This window comes from Pteropus medius, unplaced genomic scaffold (assembly GCF_902729225.1).
Source record: "Pteropus medius unplaced genomic scaffold, Ma_sr-lr_union100, whole genome shotgun sequence".
Classification (NCBI taxonomy): Eukaryota; Metazoa; Chordata; class Mammalia; order Chiroptera; family Pteropodidae; genus Pteropus; species Pteropus medius.
In genome coordinates, this window is record NW_024349225.1 from 7,940,410 (window position 1) to 7,961,245 (window position 20,836).

Genomic DNA, 20,836 nt, shown 5'->3' on the forward strand with positions numbered 1-20,836 from the left:
GAGAATACATATTGCTGTATATATGGGACCAAAATTGGACCCTGCAGTATGACCAAATCTAGGTTCTAGTACCTTTTCCAGATTAGTTTTCAAATCGGTTCAAAAGATTAGGGAACAGAAAATGCCATATCCAAAAAGTAAAAAAATAGGTGATTCAAATTCAGGTAGGTGATACAAAAGAAAACAAAGAACATATTAGAAGAGTAATGTGCTCAGAGAGCAAATCAAAAAAAGAAAAGAAAAGGGAAGGGGTCTTCCTCTGAAGGGACTACTCAACGCTTGCCAAATGTGGATTCCCAAACTCTAGACAAGACTGGACAGAAGACAACAGGTTACCTAGTCATCCTTCTTCAGTAGGGCTACAAGAAAACTGTCTATTATTACCACAAAAAAGAGGTAACTCACAATCCATTCAAGAGCTGTTCCTTTCATTTCCTCTGACTCTGAGCCTTCTACATAGACACAGACTCGCCTTTCCAAATTCATTGTTTTAAATCTTCATTTCAACATACCAAATGAGCAAATTTATTAAAGAAGAATAAAAAATTATTTGAATACTTTATACGTCATAGTGTTAATGTTCTTGATATCTAAAGTAGTATCTGGATTATTCTTTTACTGTTTAATAGTTGTCATTAACATTCATTTTGTAATATATGGTACATAACTACTACCAAAATATTTAACTTTATTTTTCCTCCAAAAAAGCACTATAGAAAAAACTGTATTCAATCATAACAAAAAATCAATTTTAAACCAGAAAAAATGAAAGCCATAACTACTTACAGCAGCCTTGGTCTGAGAAAGTGCATCCCACGATGTGGTTATATCTGCTGGGGAACATTGATATTCACTGAATCAGAATCTCTGAAATGGACCTCAGAATCTGCATTTTTAATAAGCTCCCAAATGCACTCAAAAGCGAGAATCACTTTATTAGGCAGAACTATTCCTCAGCAAGTGTTGTATCATATAGTGAGTCAAAACACGGTTCTTCTCTCAACACATGGTTTAGTTCGACACAGGTCCCATCGGTCCATAGGACAGTTGGACTAACTCCCACCCATATCACCATTAGATATCTCCAACAATTTACCCCAAAAGAACTGAACCAATACAAAATTTTGTATTGTATTGTATTGCATTTCACATTCTGATGTGTAAAGATTAGAAAACTACTCCAGACTTAGAATATCAGTAGAAACAAAGGTATAATCTATTTATTCTTTCAGATTAACAGACCTTCAAATCATAGTATAAGGCCACAATATTTCCTGAGTCATCCTTCTCTAGGATAAATATTTTTATTTCCTCAAAATGCTCCTCATGTGACATGATTTCCAGATCCCTCACAAACCCAATAATCTTCCTCCAGATGTACTCCAGTTTGTCAGTGTCCCTCAAAAAATATCATAATCTAAATTAAAGTTACTCCCAACACATCATCTAAAAAATTACTTTTGTTATCTGTGCACTATTGGTCTATAACTGTATTAAAAGCTATATTATACCATTTATTGATGTGAAGTCAGAATTTCTATTTGTGTAAAACTAATTTTACATATACTGATCCTTTTTTAAAAATAATTTTTTACTTTACAAAAGTTTACCATAGCGTGCCTTTGCAAACAAAACTGAATTTTTTAATTTAGCCACTTTTTATAAATCAAAGCTTATGTGTAATTTTCATTATTGGTTAGCCCTAAATTTTATACATATGACCCAAACAAGGGATTGAGTTCAGTTTTTAAAAAAACAAATCATACCTTGCACAGCATCCTTGCTTTGAGAGCTCCTTGGACTTGGTAAAGGCACCTCTTTTGATTTGCTGCTCCTCATCCTGCCAATTTACCTGCAATCACATATCAGCATCCCCTGAACATCAGTTACAATGTTGTTATAATGTTTGTAAAGAAAATGCTCTGATTCATCTTGCCTTCCACTAAGTCAGAAAAGGATTCTGTCATCTCTAAAAGTTATCTTTATACCCTCTTAAGAGTTCCTGATATTCTAATATTTAAGTAGGTCTGTTCTTTGCATAAGAATATATATATAATAAAACATCACCATTTCCTATAAAAGACAGAAAAAAGGATTGAGGGAAAGGTACAATGAAAAAAATCTCTTTAAAGAAAGAAGAGAATCTAAACTCTTACTATCTTTAAAGTATAATTTTTAATTTGCAAAATGTCTTTTCTAGTCACTTTAAAGTGTTTACCATATCAAATATTAAACTTATTCAAGATAATTTTTTGGGCAACAATTAAACTACCTCCCAGTTAAATGTTTTATATACAACATGACTTTATAGCATATGGGAATTTTGGATTTATTTATTAATTGAACATCTGTGTATTCTTTTGCCTATTTAATCTGCCAATATTTAAGAGAGGTAGACATACTATCTTTAAAATGTTTCTCTGCTACACTATATAAAATATGCTCCATAAAGCTGTTGAAAAAAATTAAGATATTTCTCTAATTTCCCTCTTCCCCTTGCCTCTGTACAGAGCATCATCTTGAGCCTAAATTATGGTAAAAAGATTCCTAAATTATTCTGCTCCTGATCTATTCTCCATATTGCAACCAAAGTTATCTTTCTGAAACAGCCTAACAACTCTGCTTTTATAACTCTTCAACAACTATCACCTATGGGATAAAGTTCCAAATTCCTTAGCATAATGGGCTTGGAAGCGTCCACAACCTTACTTTGCAGCTCAGCCCTTGCTAACTGCACTGTCGAATAGCCACACCTAGAGTGCATTCTCCGAATGTCCAGACATACTCATTATCTCCATAACTTCTTTTCCTAAATTTTCTCTGGCAGTAATACCTTCAAAGCCAAACTCTAATGTCATTGCCTATAAATCCCTTCCAGACTATCCTTTAACACAAGGGTTCCCAACCCTCTGGCCGTGGACCAGTACCGGTCCGTGACCTGTTAGGAACTGGGCCACACAGCAGGAGATGAGCGGTGGGCAAGTGAAGTTTCACCTGTATTTGCAGCTGCTCCCCAACGCTGGCATCAGCACCTCAGCTCCACCTCAGATCATCAGGCATTAGATTATTGTCTCCAGTGCCAAAAAGGTTGGGGACTGCTACTTTAACAAAATTGCTATTTCACCTGTTTCTCATAGCACTCTGTTCACTTTTTATAGCCCTTATCATTCATTAAACACACATACACATCATTCACTGATTTGATGAACATTAGTTGAACACTTAATGCTTATAAGCTAATGGAAGAGACACATATAAACAATAGATAATGTGATGAGCATATACGTATCAGTCTCCCCACAAGGTTATCCTTAAGGACTATATCTTCTGATTCATCTTCATATCAACAGAGCCCTTCAATGAACACAAACAAATGGCAGTGTTGGAAGCTGTTATGATCTTGATTTAAACAGCAAAGAATAAAGAGAATCAAAGGCAGAGCTGCCAGTGAAAGGATGACTAAGGATAAGACTGGGGTAAATCAATAAAAGTGACAAGAAACATGATCACAAAAGTAGAAGTGGTTAAAAAGCTAGGTTAGGAAACTACTCATAAAAAAGAGAAACACAATTAACATACATAACTAGGCCAGTAAGCCAGGAAAAAAAAGAAACAGAAAACAGGAGAATGGAATTCATACACTAATTTGCAAGTAGCCTATAAGAATATATAGTAAAATAAACTACAAAGAGCACACACAAAAAGCATAATTGCCCTTGCTGATGAGAACAGGGAAAAAGGGCTATAGGTGGCCATATAATAAACTGAATATATGATGCCATGGAAACAATGGGAGTCTTTTAATAAAAGCACATACCATTAATGTGCAATGAATCAGAAAACTGGAGCAAAAGATAATGCTATTGCTCTGGCTATAACCAAGTAAAAGCCTTATTGTGATTAGACCAAAAAAACAGCACAAGAATTATGTATAAACTGTACTGGAGGTTCATTTATTCACCCTCTGGACATGAACAAGGTAATCAGCAGTTAAACCGGAGCAATAAAAGAGTGCCATCCAGATTCACTGAACAGCAAAAGCTACTCAGAAAGGGAAGAAGACATTTCTTCCTGCTACTCATCTAGAGCAAAAATTAACTACTAGATCCAGGGCTTCAACCTCACAAAAAAATCTTAGTGTTTCTTACAGAGGAACGGTGTGGCCCCAGCTGAATAGATACTTAGTGGGAATTACTAGAGGGGTACTACAGCTAACTACCAGCTACAACTTGGCAAACACATCTGCCTTGTTAAGAATCTGGTGTCTGTTAGCAATCAAGTTCCCTGATTCTGGAAGTATGTGATGCTGCTGGGTGCCCATCCTCAATAGACTTGAACTCTACCTGACCTATACTGCAACCCGGCAGCAAAGACTCCAAGATGTACAAGTATCTAATGACAGTAAGCAGCCAGAATTCTAACACAGAAATTGAAATAATTGGAAAGAGAAATAGAAGCACTCTGTCCTAGCTTATATTTGATTAATTCTATCAGGAAAGTTAATGCATTCCCTCTAAAACCCATACCATAACTGTTCCTTCTCCTAAAATCCTACAGGTAAAAGTGAGCTGAAAGGGAGAGAGGGAGTGCCTAATATATTTTTTTTCTCAATTATCATCTCTGGTTCTTTCTCACTTAAGAAAAATTTTTTTAAATTAGGGAAACATTTATATCCATTCCCTAATAAACAAATCTGGCATATTCTCTTCTATATTTTTCCCTCTCACTCTCCTGTTTTTAATATTCTCTTATCTGACTTCCTCTCTTTCCTTTCTCACTTTTAATTTCCCTATTTTTATATCTAATATTCATATTTATACCATACATATTTGATTAACTTTTCTAAATATTAAAAAATGGTATTATCTCTATGAATAAAACTACAATATAAAAAATTTCTCTCTACCAGAGTGGGGAGGAGGGAAGGGAGAGGTAGATGGGGGGAAAATTTGAAATCATCTCTTCAATTTAAAAAATTAATTTAATTAATTTTTAAAAATTTCTTTTAAAACTCAAAAAGACTTTTACCACACTGAATGATATGGAATATATACATATACATACACACACACACACACACATACATATAAGTGAATATACATTTATTGAAACGTAATATAATGTGCTTGGCTTTTTATAAAATTTGAGTATATGATGTGAACTGGTATTAAGGTTAGTGCACAAAATAGAAGTCTTCAGATGCCAGTATAACATGTCAAAATGCTCCTTTAGTCATAAAGTCATCATATCTGCTAATTGTTTAATCTATGGCAAATAGGAACACAGAAAACATCCTCTAGTTTAATTTTTTACATACAATACTTTAAAATCATTACCTCTCCCACTCAAGCTCTGTAGCTAGTTTTTAAACCTATAATGATAACCCTCTCCCAAATAACCCATACATATATTTCCAGTCATTCCCACTGCAAATGAATTTCAGAGCAGCCACACAATACCTTCCTCCAAGCGGCTGCAGCCTTTCTCAAGCAGCTCTAGGAGGAGACACACCTGGATAACATGATAAAAACAGGGATGCTGAGGCTCCACCCACAAAAGATTCTGTTGGGTCTGAGAAGAGGCCCAACACCAATATTTTAACAGATCTATAGGGATCCCAATACGCCGCAGCTTTGAGAACTACAGCTCTAGACATTATCCTCAATTCTATTCTCTGAAGCCTGACACTTCTAAAAACATTGTTGATTCCATAAAGACGAGCATCAGTGGTGAAAACTAATCCTATTCCCCAACCACCTGAGAACATCTCTTTCCCAAAGCTCCAGAACACTTGACAACAGCAAGCCCTTTAAACCAGAAGCCAAAATTACAGACCTCTAACAATATGGAGGTGACCATGAGGGCACTTAATAATCATAGCTCTCATTTTCTGTGTTCCTTCTATGTGGGCCAAGGGCTGTATGGTTTTCTGTATATTATTTCTAATCCCCATCACAACCCATGAGGCAACTATCCATATATCCATTTTACTGACAAAGAAAACAGTATCAGACAGACTACAGAACTAGTCCAAGGTCATTCGGCTAATACGTGACAGAACTGGAAAGTGACAGATCTCAATCTCTCTCTCTCAACCCTCTGAAAGCCTCCAATGGTCATTCATATAATGACTCTCAATATAAATGTGTAGGAGAGGGAAAATGATGACAGAGAAAGCTGGAGAAGGAAAGGAACGAGATCATGCAGAATCTTTGACATGATTATATTTGTGTGTTTAAAGGATCAAGTGTTGGTTACTCCTCTCTTACTGATCGCTCTCAGAAACCAATAATGCAGAATCTGTATCACTCCATTACACTGTCGCCTTACTATACTGCAAGCTTCTTAAATTTCAGAAACTTAAAAATACTTTTATTAATCATTTAAGTGACTCAAGAATTTTATTCTACTATCCATTTTACAGCGAGTTTTACTGGCATTTTGTAGAGGAACAAGTTGTTTCATGCAAAAGTTAAAGCATAAATGAACAATACTGCTTAGTTCAGATTAAAGTTAAATATCACAACAACTAAAAACAAATATCACAAGGTCTACAAAAGAAACTATATTCGACATGGTTCTATTTGCATCATATAAAATATAAATGAAAGCTTAAAACAACAACTTCCAAAGTTACCTAAGGATGACTCTAACTTGCCTTAAGAAAATGGAAACACAATTTCAGTAAAACTGTAATAAATGATATAAAAAGAATCTGGTTAAAGTGATATAAATAAAAAAGCAGAAGGGCCTATAAATCAAATAAGGATGCAGCGTTAAATAAATGCTCTGACTGCTAATAGCAAACTTAGCCTAAAGCCAACGAGGAGTCCATACTTCAAGTTATCATCAAAATACTCACTTCATAAGCACAGAAAACTAATAGCCAAAAAACTGAAAAAGAATTACCATTTAACCCCGCCTCTTATCATGCAGGCTGAAAGTTCTTAAATAGGGAGAATGGGAAAAGAAAAGAAAAAATAACTTCTAGAGGAAAGGGGCCATAAGAATACTTCACTTGTTTCTAGACCTCCCCACCTCCATGTTCTCTCAATAAACTTCAACCATGAATTATGTTCTCTCTCGTGTGTCTCTTGCCTCCTGCCCTCTCCAAGATTCTTCTATCATCATTTCTACTTAATCAAGTCTTCTTAATCGAAACAAACAAAAACGTCCCTCGACCTAGCACCCTCCTCCACTACTGCTCTCTTTTTCCTTCACAAACTTCTGAAAAAAAGTTGAATACGGTCTCCACTTAATAGATTACTTTTTAATCACTCTTCAAGCAATTCCAATGTGGTTGCCACCACCATTTCTCTACCACTACCATCTCTCTGCCAGCTCTCACTAAAATTACCAAAGACCTTCATCTCCAAATCTAATGGGCATTTTCAAATAAAAAGTCCTCAACCTGCATGACCTCTTGGCAGCATTCAGCACAGCTGACCACTCTCTTGAAACACTCTCTCCCTTGGCTACCATACATTACACTTCTCTGATTTTCCACCTCCTTTCTAGTTCCCTTTTCTTCTCCTTTGTTAGCTAGTTTTTCTCTTTAAATCTTAAGGTTGAAGGGACTTTGACCTTGGGCTCTTTTCTAACCCTATACTCTTCTGCTTGGGTGACTTCACCCATGTTCAAGGCTTCAAATACTACCCATATGCCAATGACTGACAAAACTCCAGTCTAGAGCTTATCTCTGTATCCTAAGCCACACATCAAACTGCTTATTCCAAAATCTCAAAGGCATATCAAACTCAACATCCCCAAAAGCCAACTAATGATTATTCCCAAAAAGCAAATGATGTTTTCCCTATCTCAGTCCAGCTGCACAAACCAGAATAATCTACAAGATGTGATTATACTATGTGGCCTCAAAGATCCTTTTCTACTCTGACTTTATAACTTATACCACCAGTTTTCAGTGTGGTACAGGGATCTCTAAGGGTCTATGAGAACTTTTCAGGGAAAAGGGGTATCTTTGAAGTCAAAACTATTTCCATAATAATATTAAGGTATTATTTGTCTTTCTCACTCTCATTCTGAGTGTGTATAGTTGGAGTGTCTCAAAGGCTACGTAACATATAATATCACAGCAGACTGAATACAGAAGCAGATTTGAGAACCCAGATGTCTTCTATTAAGCCAGACATTTAAGATTTGAAAAATATCAAACAATGTCACTCTTTTCACTAAATATTTTTAGTTTTGGGAAAAAATGTAGTTATTTTTCATTAAAAAAGGTTATGTGTTAATATGTGAAGTGTTTATTGTTATTTTAAATAAATTAATAAATGTTTGAAATTTCTAATACAGTCAATAACAAAACATATAGCCCACCTAAACAAAAGCTCTTTGAATTTTTAATAACTCAAAGAGTGTAAAGTGGTCTTGACACTAAAAAAAGTTTGAGAAATGCTGATCTATACCTGTGGAATATACACAAATAAGATATGACATTTTGAAACAGACAATTTTTCAATTATCTTCTAGCAGCAAATTTTCCTTTCACATTTATGACAGTCACATAGACTCATTGAGCTCAAGTATTTATTGGGCTCCTTCGAGGGCCAGGCACTAGGAATAAAAGATGAAAGAAATGACTTCATTCTGGCTCTCACAGAGAATATTTTCCATACCTTTGCTACGTTTCAGTTCTCTCATCTCTATCAGACCCTACGAAACAACCATATCTGCCTGAAAGATTGAGAAAAGACAAACGGGCAACAGTCGTACCAAGTAGTCTCAATATAAAATGGACAAATTTAGTAGGGTCCAGGCTAGGAAAAATGGAAAACATTCCAGCTCTAAGCCAGACCTATCACATTGTTCTAGGTAAACAATGACCAACACTCCCATAATACGGTATAATATACAAATACAAATGACCTGAGAATTCAGCTTCCCCTCTCTTCACATATTAAACACAAACCTCAACAATTTCTTTAACACATACCAAGTTAAACTTGTAATCCAGGAAATCCAGAAGAAACTATGTAGTATTTGGTACCAGTTTGAGCAGTGTCCCACAGATGTCATATATACCACAGATACCCCACAGCTGTCAAATATTACTATTTCCCTCGAAAACTTAAAAATTCCCACCGTGCTCATGTGAGTTCACTTTGGTGCTCCAAGCTAACTTGGGGCACGGTTTGGGAATCTTGGGTTTAAAAAATACTGATCTGGCCTATGTGCTTACTTTATCAGTTAAGAAATAAGATTTGTCACAAAGCTAGTAGAAAAATAAATAAGAGATTTTCAGAGATTAATTTTAACTTTACGGCAACAGGTTTTGAAGTAGAATTTAATCACATAATATTCTGTTGATGAAATCTGTAGATCTCTGAAAAACTATATTTGAAAATATATTTATATGATTGTATAATAGAAGAAAAATTCTGCTCCAATTTTTTTAGAAAAAAGGTTTCAAAAATTATAAAAGTGGTACTTAAGATAAACAATACAAAGTGTCTAAAGTAAAAAAAAGAAAGTCATTCACTCCCCCAAGGAAAATACATCTAATAAAAATAGTTTAATATCTATCCTTACAGACCCTTTCCTATGCATACGAATCAAAAGAAAATCAAACTACAATTCTTTGCCTATGTGTTTGTTTTTAGAAAATTGAATCATATTCCACAGTGTAGTACAACTTCTTTTTTTCACTCAATATTACATAATGAACATTCTTCCATGTCCGTACATAATAGTACATGAAACACTCGATGTGGTGCTTACTATGCTTACTTAAAGTTTAAATATTAACTCATTTAATTGTCACAACAGCCCTGTGGGAAAGAACTATAATTATATCCATTTTATGAGTTTAAGTAACTTGCTAATAGTCACAGCTAATAAATGATGCAGGAGGATCTGAACCCCAAAAGTCTGCTGCATAGTCCCTGCGTTCAACAATATACTCACCCGCTTCTCGGAAGTAAATATAAATATCCCTCAACCTGTTAACAAGCGCACCTCATAGCACAAATATACTATTAATTTTAACTATTCTTCCACCAGTAGACATTTAAGACACTTTCTTGTTATTTGTAAATGTTAATGACATTTATTTGTAATGATGCTAATCCTTATAGATTTGTCCTTGTGCTCTTACATTAAAATTTCTGAGATCAACTCCTAGAAATGAAATGACTATCAAAAAAAGTGCACTTTAAATTTTAATTTTGATAGGCAATACTAAATGTCCTTCCAGAACATTGTTCTAGTTGTACCAATTTACAGTCCCAACAACAGAGAGGGTTGAGATTCCTTTTTAAGTTAGCAAATATTTTTGATCCATAAAGAGGGGCCTGTTTTGAGTTTTTAATTAACATTGATATAGAACAGATTGTTCACAATTATCTTCTGATTTGATAATTATCTGACACATTAAACAAATGTAGACTTAGTAGCTATATAGTGGATTCTTCATCCTGTTATGAAACCAACTATGGGTGAGATATTTATTTCCCTTACATGAGATTCTGTTTACTTACATATAAAATGTGGGAATTGGATTAGCTGGCCTTTAAGATTTAAAACTCCCAATGCTGTAATTAAGAAGTGACTTAAAGTTATTACAAGCCTATAATTATAGTACTAGTATAACAGGTCAGGGTCTTAAAAGCATCTATTTTCTTTAAATTACAGTAACTATTGCCAGAACTATTGCTAAGCAAATCATTAAGTCATAAAGTTTTCAAGATCCACCTGTGGCTTCTTGGTGGCTTTTTAATCTCAAACTGTCATTCCCCTTCTACCTAGCAAACTTGAATATACTTCTGGAATATATTCCTACGAAGAGTTGGGGAGTGCCTAGGAACCATACACTAATGTTTCTGGCTGTTAAATATTATGCCAAAACCACTCTTTATAGTCAATTTAGTCAACCAATACTTATTGACTATTTTACTATGTGCTAGGCAGTAGGTGCATGATAGTTACGAGGATCTCTAACATCATGGAACTTACAAACTGTTTGAGAAAGGCAAATAATCTCCTGAAATAACCACTATTATATGTAAAGTTACACTTGTGATAACAACAAACAAAAAATATTGGTGCAGAAAAAAATATTCAATCGTTCAATTTTTCAGTTTATTTGGACTATTTGTGATACCAGAAATTGTCTGACATGGGGGCGGGGGAAGTCGATAAAGGAAGTGATTTTGGGAGCACCCTTCTAGTTGCTAGATGGGATGCTGCCCAATTCATGATCTCTTAATAAAGCCATTTAAATCCTAAAAAAAAAAAAGAAAATTACTTCACGACTTGCCCCACACTGCAAAAATAGCAATCACAAGTGTGGATGGCCAGTTAACTTTTTAAGTCATCACTTGTTTCCACCATAAAATCACCAAGTAGTTATGCTACTGAACATGTGGCTTAAATATTTTTTTTATGTAGAGTATAAGAGTGTAAATTATTTGAAGTACCAAAGATGACAGAACTATGAGTATCCAAACAGAATGAGAGAAAACAAATTAATTACAATTTCTTAGAAACACTGTTCAAACAAAAAAGTACATGTAGAAGTAAAACAATCCATTATCATAATTTATGACTTATTAACAATTACTATAAAAATACTAATATTTTTAAAGAACTGACAATCATCGGCATACGGAGCAAGTGGTATGTCAAAATGAACAAAATTAAAAATTTTATTTTAAAATAAATGCCAGAAGCATCTATATTAAACTTAAAATAAAACTAGCTCTAGAATGTTAATTGAACTTATTGAAACTAATTGAAACTAATGTCAATTATAGCTCAATAAAAAAATAAATGAAAACTATTCTCAATCATCTGCAGAAATATGAGCGGCATTCACATAAATATATGAACTTCCTTGTGTGTCACTTTCCACAACTGAAAAATAAGGATGATATGTGCCAAACCTACTTCACAAAATTGCTATGAAGACTAAATAATGTATGTGGAAGCACACCAAAAAATGATGTCAGATATTTTACACAGTGGCTTCATTTTTGCTTCCACTATAACTCAGAGCAATTTAATAAATAATAAAATTGGTTAGATTAGGGACTTCATCTCCTTTCTTCTGTCCATGATATGGTAGAAGTGTTATAAAATGGGCAAAAGACTGTCAATCAGAAGCATTAAAAAAATTCCAAAACTTCCTAATTCACAAATTAATTACCCCACAGGAGGTTGGTTGTTCAAGTATTAATCCTCTTACATAACATACACACTAAGTAATCTCAGAGAATCAGAGAACTTCTTTCACATACTACTAAGCTGTTTACATATTATAATTCACCATCATTACAGCCCCACTACTGACTATGAAAAGAATGGGATACACATGTATTTATCCACACATACAATGTATTCTAGATTGATGTTTATTTTCTGATTTAAGTATCTTAAATTCAATGCTATAGGGGTTCAATGTTTCAAATTTATTTTATCACACTGGAGTCTGTCAATTTAGCACACCAAAACAAATTATTACACACACACCCGCCCATGGGTTTGAAGCAACTTCTACCATAGGTCTCACAACCAACTCTCCAAAGTTACAAGCTACTAGCAGCACACTGCCTTATTTAAAAACAATATTTTAAACTAAGACTTTTTTTTTTTCTAGGAGAGCAGCTTTCAGTGTTTTATCATTGCTTCTACGAACCTTTTTCAGATTGCTACTAGGCCTAAGATAGTCTTTCCTTTAAAACCCTTAAAATACAGGGCAGGAGGAGGTATCGTTAACATGGCAACATAACCATTAACGACTTTTCCAAATTCAAAACAAGGATCGCCATCAAAACAAATCAGGCGGAGTACATGGATACTGATCACCCACCATTCCTGACAACCTGCTCTCTCCTATATGAAAGATTTTCCTATTACACTAAAGCCACATTAAAATCTATACCTATGTGCAGATTCTTATCTGAAAACTAAAAATTCAGCCAAATGTCAACTCATATTTGTAACGTTAGCTAAATATTATTTAACCTGTTGGGCTACATTTAAAGAGAGCGCGGGGGGGGGGGGCGGGGAATGACAACTTTCAAATTGTAGGGCTTTTTAAACCTTCCCTCAAATCATTTGTTAATTAATCGGTAGACTACATTCAGCAGCTGCTAGACTCGAGCAGGAGATCAAAGTTTTCCCCATACTTCAGAATGTTTATCCCCAGCAAAAAGGAACAGAAACTAGTCATCCTTGCCACTGGAGCCAGTTCCCCGGAATTTCCCAAAATATGCCGGATCTCCAAATGAAGAGACACTTCGTACACCAAAGGTGAGAGGTAGCTTACATCTTTCGCAGAAGAGAGGGGCGGGGGAAGGGGACAGGCACTGGCAGGTAAGGAAGGAAAGCCCGTCTTCGGCAGGCACCGGTGGGACTTGAAACCCAGGTCTCAGGATGACCCTCTCCGCAAAGCCTCAGTACCCAGGGAGGTTCGCCGAGGGGGATGCCAGGCTGGGCCAGCGCCTCCCGCGCCCCGCCCCGCCTCTCTCGCCGCCACCGGGGACCCGGGACCGCGGACAGAGGCAGCGGAGGCTAAGCGAGCGCCCGCGGGTCCCAGCCAGGTCCTCCCGCAGCTCACCTGAGAGTGTCGCCTCCGCCCTCGGCTCCCACGGTGCATCCCGCGGGGCCTGGCGGAGGGTGCAGTGACGCCGCCCCTACCGGCCCCAGGGCTGCCCGGCCTGGCCTCCCCGCTCCGGGGACGCACCGGGTGCCCGCCTCGCACCGGCTCCCGGGAGCCGCGGGTCTGCAGAGAAGGAAGGAGAGGCAGAAAGGCTGCCTCCCCTCCCCCACAGCAAGCCAGCCCCTGAGCTGCGGCTCTCTGCAGTTCCCTCTGGCGCAGGTCTGGCCCCGCTCCCCCGCCCGGGAGTCACTTCGGCAGCGGCGGCCCAGTCGCCATTACAGCCCAACAACTGACACGGAGGAGGAGCGGCGCCGGCAGCAGTGGCGGTGGCGGCGGCGCGAGGCAGGGCGGGAGCAATGGGGAGCCCAGGCAAATCTCGCGAGAACTGTCCTGAGACGGTTCTACAGGAATGCAACCTTCGGTTAGGGCCATGTAGAGTGTGGCCGAAAGGTGAAAGGGACATAAAACGAGGAGCGGAACCTCGAGGGAGCCATATTTAGTGTGGCAAAGCTAGAACCTTGCAGGACTCGGGAGGAGGGAGGAGCCAAAGTAGATCCGCAGCGGAGACCTCCCCCCGCCCTCTTTCCTCTGACTCTAATTGGGCCTTCTGGCTGCGCATTTCACCCTCGGCCGAAAAAAACAAACTGGAGTGGGGGTTGACAAGGATGAATTCGAAGTCTAGAAATCGCATCTTCTCAGAGTTTACGATGTTTCACCAATTGTCCAAATAAATCTTCTTTATCCCCGTCATTTTCAGAGTAATTGAAGCTCTGCGGCTGCTGCAGCTATCCACTGCTGTCACTGTGGCCGTTTTATTCGCAAGGGTTACGGTTCTGTTCAGAATGTCCTCTGTCTAATGGCTTAAGACTCCAGAGCAAGTAAAAGAGTATCCTCCCGTTAGATGTGGGCATTGATAGAACTGTGCTTTGAGAATCTCTCTGTGATCAGCATATCTTCTAATATCTTTATCTTCTTGTCCCAATTCTATCATCTGTCAAGACTTAGCTTAAATGACAGTTCTTCTGCAAATCGTTCCACCTTCCGCTAGGTGTTCACTGCGCACAAGCTCCCCACCCATCACTTTCCTCCACCGTCTGAAGTTCAATTGCTATTTATCCAGAGACCGTTTCTCATCTTTAAGTATTTTGAGGATTTTTAAGTATCTGTTATCTCTCTATACCCTAACAGGGCACAATAGCACAGTAACTAGGACATCGCAGGTGCTCAATAAGTGCTTGCTGAGTAGATCCAATCAATAAAAGCAGGAGGCAGTAACTGCCCCCTCTTTGGAGGGCCTGTACCTGTGCCTGAATAGGAGGTAAGTGGACATACAAAAATTCTGCACTTTTGTAAAATATGTACTGTGTCTCCACGAAACTGTGTTGAAGGGAAGAACAGGAAACGTGGGTATCCCAATGGTGCAAGTGGTAGCAAGAAAACAAAATAAAGAGTTATTTAGGTTTTCCCCAACCTTTCTAGTGGGATAGATGCTTTTCACGTTATTTTATTGAGTTTCTACAACCACTTTATTAAGTATTATAGTCATTTTTTCAAATAGAGGAAATAGGCTCTGAAAAGCTAAGTAATTTGCCCAATATTACACCATCAGTAAGTGGCAGATATAAGACTCGAGGTCTCCCTTACTCCAAAGTCTGTTTAAACTTTTCCACCTCCACGCTACCTCCTGTGCAAAAGAAAAATACCAAAAGTTCCTGTCACTACATGGGGAGCAATATTACCCTCTTATCAGCCTATGCACAATTTTCACCTCTGAACCTTGTGCTGATCCCTGCCCTCTCCCTCACCTCCCAAACACCAAACACATCAACCTCTCTCGTTTTCAACATCCCATAACTCTTATTGTTTATCCCTAAAGATTAGCTCTCGAGTATATTAAGTTTTGTACAATATGCTCAGTTTCGTGAGTGTAATTAATTCTGGAACAAAATTGGAAGCTTAATGAGAAAAGTTTTGTCACCCTTCCCAATACTTTCCACAGTGCTAGGCACATAATAAATGTTAAATAGGTATCTACATCTTAGTGGACACCAAGATTGGATTTTTCTGCACTTTATAGTCTTTGTTGATTACTATGGCTTTGACTCTCAACTTACTTCGTACAACTGGATCTTGCCTCCAAACTTTGGACTAGACTCTCCATGTACATATCGAAGTCACCAGCACCTCCAGCTTCCAAATGAAGCTAGCTCTTCCTCTTGACCTGTTTTTCTGTGACTGGCCATTGCAGAATACACTTCTGAGAACTGACAGGCTCGAAAGTTTAGAAATATTATACACTATCCTCTATCCCTTGCTCCTACATAATCAATTATTAAGTCTCTAAATACCATTGATATATATTTTATCTACAGTAGTCCCCCTTATCTGCAGGAGATATGTTCCAAGACTCTCAAGTGGATGCCACAAACTGTAGATAATACCAGACCCTATCTATACTATTTTTTCCTATTTATACACACCTAAGATAAAGTTTAATTTATAAATTAGGCACAGTAAGAGATTAATAATGACAGTAATAAAAAAGAACAATTATAACAACAAAATAAAGGTTACTTGAACACAAGCACTGTGATACCACAACAGTCAATCTAATAACTGAGACAGCTACTAAGTGACTAATGGGCAGGGAGCACATACAGCATGGATAGGTTGAACAAAAGGATGATTCACATCCATTGCGGGATGGAGTGGATGGCATGAGAGATTTCATCATGCTACCCAGAACAGTGTGCAATTTAAAACTTATGAATTGTTTATTTCTGGAATTTTCCATTTAATGTTTTCACATCATGGTTGGCTGCAGATAACTGAAACCATGAAAAGCAAAGCTGCAGATAAGGGGGGACGACTTTACTCCCCTTTTGTGCAGTTGCCACTGCTCTTCTAATTCAGGCTCTCATTTTTACTGCCCAAATGATGGCAGTTGTCTTCCCATAGTTCAGCTTGAGTTTTGTCCCTATCCTCCTCTGCCTGACAAGGTAAGTAAAAATTTCTCACTACAGTCATCAAGGTCTTTCTCAGCCTAGCTTTCTATCTCCCTGAAGTAAGGCAGCACAAAAAACTAGCAAGGGTAGGGATGTGGTATCAGGGAGACTTCAGTTCAAATCTTGGCTCCATCTCTTATTTGCCCTATGACCCCTCAAAACCCTCCATTTCATTGTCTGTAAATCAAGGCCAATCTATCTACCTTGCAGGGATGTCTAGAAATAACATCTGACAAGAACCTGGCACATAAAAGATAGAAGCAAACAGTTTCTATCTTCCCTAGTTGGATGTGAATTTGAGCCAAACTGGATCTCAGACACGGCCCGCTCATTCCTACCTCTAGAACTTCATTCCCTAACCTGAACCACGTATCACCCTCGTTTAGAATTGCACGTTCTTTAAGTGCAAACTCAGGAAAAATTCCATGACTGCTCACATTTTGCAGTGCTCTCCCACCCCAGAACTCCACGATGTTGTGTATCTCCCTTAGGGCTGTATCTACGATTAATAGTTCTGCAATTATCTTACACTTCATTTACACATTAAACTGGAAAGCACTTTGTCTCCTTCAGAGTGGATTATGAGCATGAACTCTGGAGTCAAAAAGGCCTGGATCAAATCAAATAACTTCAGTCAAGGTCCTTAACCTCTTTGTGCCTCAGTTTCCACATTTGTACAGTGGAGATTACAATAATACCTACTCCGTAGGGTTTTGTGAGGATTAAAAGAAACAGCACAGGTAAAGGAAATATCATGGTACTTGGCACATAGTGGGTGCTCAAAAATGTTGGTTATTTTTACTATTTTTTAATAAACTGAAATATATGCCTCGCATATACTAGGCACTCAATATTTGTTGAATTGAATTGAATGTTTGTTGAATTTAATTAAATTGGGGGTGAATAGCTACATGTTTTCTCTCCTGAAAATGTGAAATTTGACATTGATTTCCAGACATAACAAACTGAGAAATGGAGGGATACGGCTATGGCAATGCAGTGATGTCACTCACTATTTGAAGCGAATTGAGTAAAATTATGTGTCCAGATTGGTTAAAGACATTTCTATTGAAATGTCAAGCCTAAATGCCAAATCTGATATGTTATCCCATCCACCATCTTTTCAATAATAAATTCAATCATTCAGTTTGTGAATCTAACAAACTATGCAGTTCTAACACATTATGCAAACGCCAAATTTAGTGACGAGTTTTCTGGTTGCTTTCTTTTTCTGCATTCTGTCTTTCGGCTTAGTCTTGAACCTTTCTAGAGCATTTGGTGTTCTGATGTGAAGAATTGTGGAAAAACTAAAATTTATCAATAAGAACTTCCTTCGACAAGAAAATACAGTCACTTATCTTTATACGTATATAAATATTTGTGTGTGTGCGTGAGTGTGCGTGCATGAGCATGCAAGCCAAGGAAATGTTAGAGAAGTCTCTCTGACAGAAGGAGAATAGAAACCCCTCTGAAGGCAGCCTTTAACCGCATTTGACTGTAACATGATAGGCTGGAATTTTTGAATGAGGTCCTATAACAAAATGGTAGCAGCAACCAGGGTAAGTTGTGAGACAGGCCTCCAAGAAGCACATTTTCAAATGAGCAATATAAGACTAGTTATGTGATTCCTGCGCTCCTCACACGCGATCCTTCCACTTGGTCACTGATCTGAAAGGATTGAGAAACTGTAGATTCAGAAGATTTGAGAGGAAGTTTGTTTGGAGAGAACAGGCAGTGGGGTGCAGAGATAGCATCTTCCTGACCTCGAGCTAGTGAGAGGAGCTTTGAGGAGACAACATGGAGAGCTCAATGTGGACTTTAGATTCTGGGAGCCTGAGTCTGGACTCCAGCCTGAAAAAGGTACAGCAGCCTCCTCATCTGAAGAGAGGAGGGCGCTCGCCAAGTGAGTGTTTCTGCCCCAAAAGGGGAGTCAGGGAGTAGTGAGTCCCCAGACCTGATGTGGGACCTGAAGTAGGAACCCATGTAAATAGTATTCTGCTATTTAAGAAGAGGCAGGAGATATATGATATTTCTTCATACATTCATAAAGTACCTCTATAGGGATGCAGAAGAGACTGCTAACACTGATTGGCTATGTGGAAGGGAACTGATGGCCAGGAGTGAGAGAAAGGTTGACCCATAGGTCTCTTTTAAACTTTATGAGGGGATATCAGGAGTGGCCAGCTGAAGGAGGGGCAGTGCACATATCCAAGGAGTTGTAGATGCAGAGGCCAGGCAGGAAAACCTCCAAAGAACCCAGAGAAATACTCTAAGAGAAAGATTTGGCTTCAAACATCTACCAAGCCTGGGAAAAGCAAAGCCACCTTACAACAGTTACCAGTCAGGTAAGAATGTTCTTGCATCCCCTCCAGCTCTTCTCTGCCTCCCCAACTCCCTGCCTTCCACCCTGGGCAGGGCAGAAGTTGCAGCTAGCGAACCCAAGGAAACAGAGATAGTCCAGACAGAAAAAGAGAAAAGAAAGACCACGCCCCCTCCCTGGAAGGAGACAGCCCACGTGCAGAAAGCATTTGAATGTTGATTCATATATTGGGCTGGATATTTAATTACTGATGTAACACTATGTTTGCCAGCTAATGTGATATGAGACTTCTATTAACTAAAATTGATCAGAAATGTCATAGGACTAGTCTGAGATTTATCTAGCAGTAGAGAAGGATTTCCCCCACAGAACAGATTTAGATGGCCAGCGGAAGAACAAAATAAAGTTGCTTTTATTATTACTTACACCCCTGAGTCTTGCTATTCAGCATGCTATTATATGACCTTTACCAGAAGCAGAGATCCTAGAGAACTTGAGCCAGCAAAGAGTGACAGTAGAGTTAGAAAGCACAAAGCCAATCAGAGAAGCACCAATAACATTCCACAAGCAAGAATGGAATGGTCAAAAATGGGAAAACAGAGAAGAAGGAGATTTAAAAAACAATAAGCCGACATGGTCCATCTTTGGAACATTGAATAAAAGGAATAAATAAATAAATTGAAGATTAGGAGCAACAATCCAGAAAAGTTCAGTGATTTAAAGAAAAACAACTAAAACTCCATTTTTTAAAAAAATGGCAAGATGCTATACATCACTAGCAATCAGGGAAAGACAAAATAAAACCATAATAAAAATCATCTCACATCCACCAGATAGGCAAAGGTCTTGTAATACTACATATTGACAAAGATGTGAAACAATGGAAATTTTTATTCACTTCTGAGAGAGAGAGAGAGAAAGAGAGAGAGAGCACACCGGCAAGTCGAACATCTGAGGGTTGGCCAGCAGGCTGGAGCCCCAGGGAAGAGCTGATGTTGCAGCGTGGGTCTAAAAGCAGTCTGTTGACAGAATTTCTTCTTTTTCATGAGACCTCAGTCTGTTTTCTGTTAAGGCCTTCAGCTGATGGGATGAGACCCATCCGCATTATGGCAGGTGATCTGCTTTACTCAAAGTCTACTGATTTAATGTTAATCTAAAAAAATACCTTTAAAGCAACATCTCGACTGGTATTTGACCATATATCTGGGTAGCGTAGCCTAGCCAAGTTGGCACATAAAATTAACCATCACACAAGCCTTTAAGCCACCGCAGCTAACATCAAATGGAGCAGAGACAAGCTGCCCCACCAGGTCCTGCCCAAATTGTAGACTTGTGAGCAAAATACTGTTATTTTAAGCCACCAGGATTTAGAATAATTTGTTGTGCAGCATTAGTAATTGGAAGTTAAATTTCTAACCCATAGTTAGTCTATTTGTATATGCATTTGCAATGTCATTCACTTTCATTTTCACGTTTATTTTAGGCAGGAGTGATACTAAAACTTTATCGCAACCAGTAAGGGTAGGAGCCAGTCAGAATGGAGCAGGGGCAGAGGCTCCCCCTCACCTTTGGGGCTGGGTGTACACTCCCTAGTTCTTAGATCTTGGGAATCAGTTTGCAGAGACAGCAGCTATGTAGCAACCCATGCGGAACTATTTTAACATTTAAACAACGGAGCCAGTGCAGACCAGACAGATATCAACTGAGAGTTAGGTTCGATATCTTATTGTAGTGTTTGCAGTGGGCTTTGGCCCATCTGTTTAATCATCCTAACAGCCTTAGAAGAAAAACATAGCAAGAATTTGCCTTTGGTAAGAATGCACTGGCCTCCCTCGGCAGAGTCCATTTTTCACTGGACAAACTTGCAGGTATAAGTCTATGCTCAACAAT

The 20,836-nt window shown here is 38.1% G+C and overlaps 1 protein-coding gene across 4 annotated transcripts in view; it reads right to left on the minus strand.

Moving 5' to 3' along the window:
* The window catches only part of CEP350 (centrosomal protein 350), a 111,170-nt gene extending 97,200 nt beyond the window's left edge, over positions 1-13,970 (minus strand). For 2 of the 4 annotated variants that reach the window (XM_039881354.1, XM_039881353.1), the window contains exons 1-3: positions 13,580-13,969; positions 1,767-1,852; positions 787-833 (exon numbers count right to left, since the gene is read on the minus strand). In XM_039881354.1, the coding sequence (XP_039737288.1) occupies positions 787-833; positions 1,767-1,839 (120 nt within the window). In that variant the 5' untranslated portion in view covers positions 1,840-1,852; positions 13,580-13,969. Of the gene's footprint in view, positions 1-786; positions 834-1,766; positions 1,853-13,579 lie in introns of all 4 variants that reach the window. The other 2 variants (XM_039881356.1, XM_039881355.1) reach the window with 2 other exon arrangements.
* Between the last annotated feature and the right edge of the window lie 6,866 nt (positions 13,971-20,836).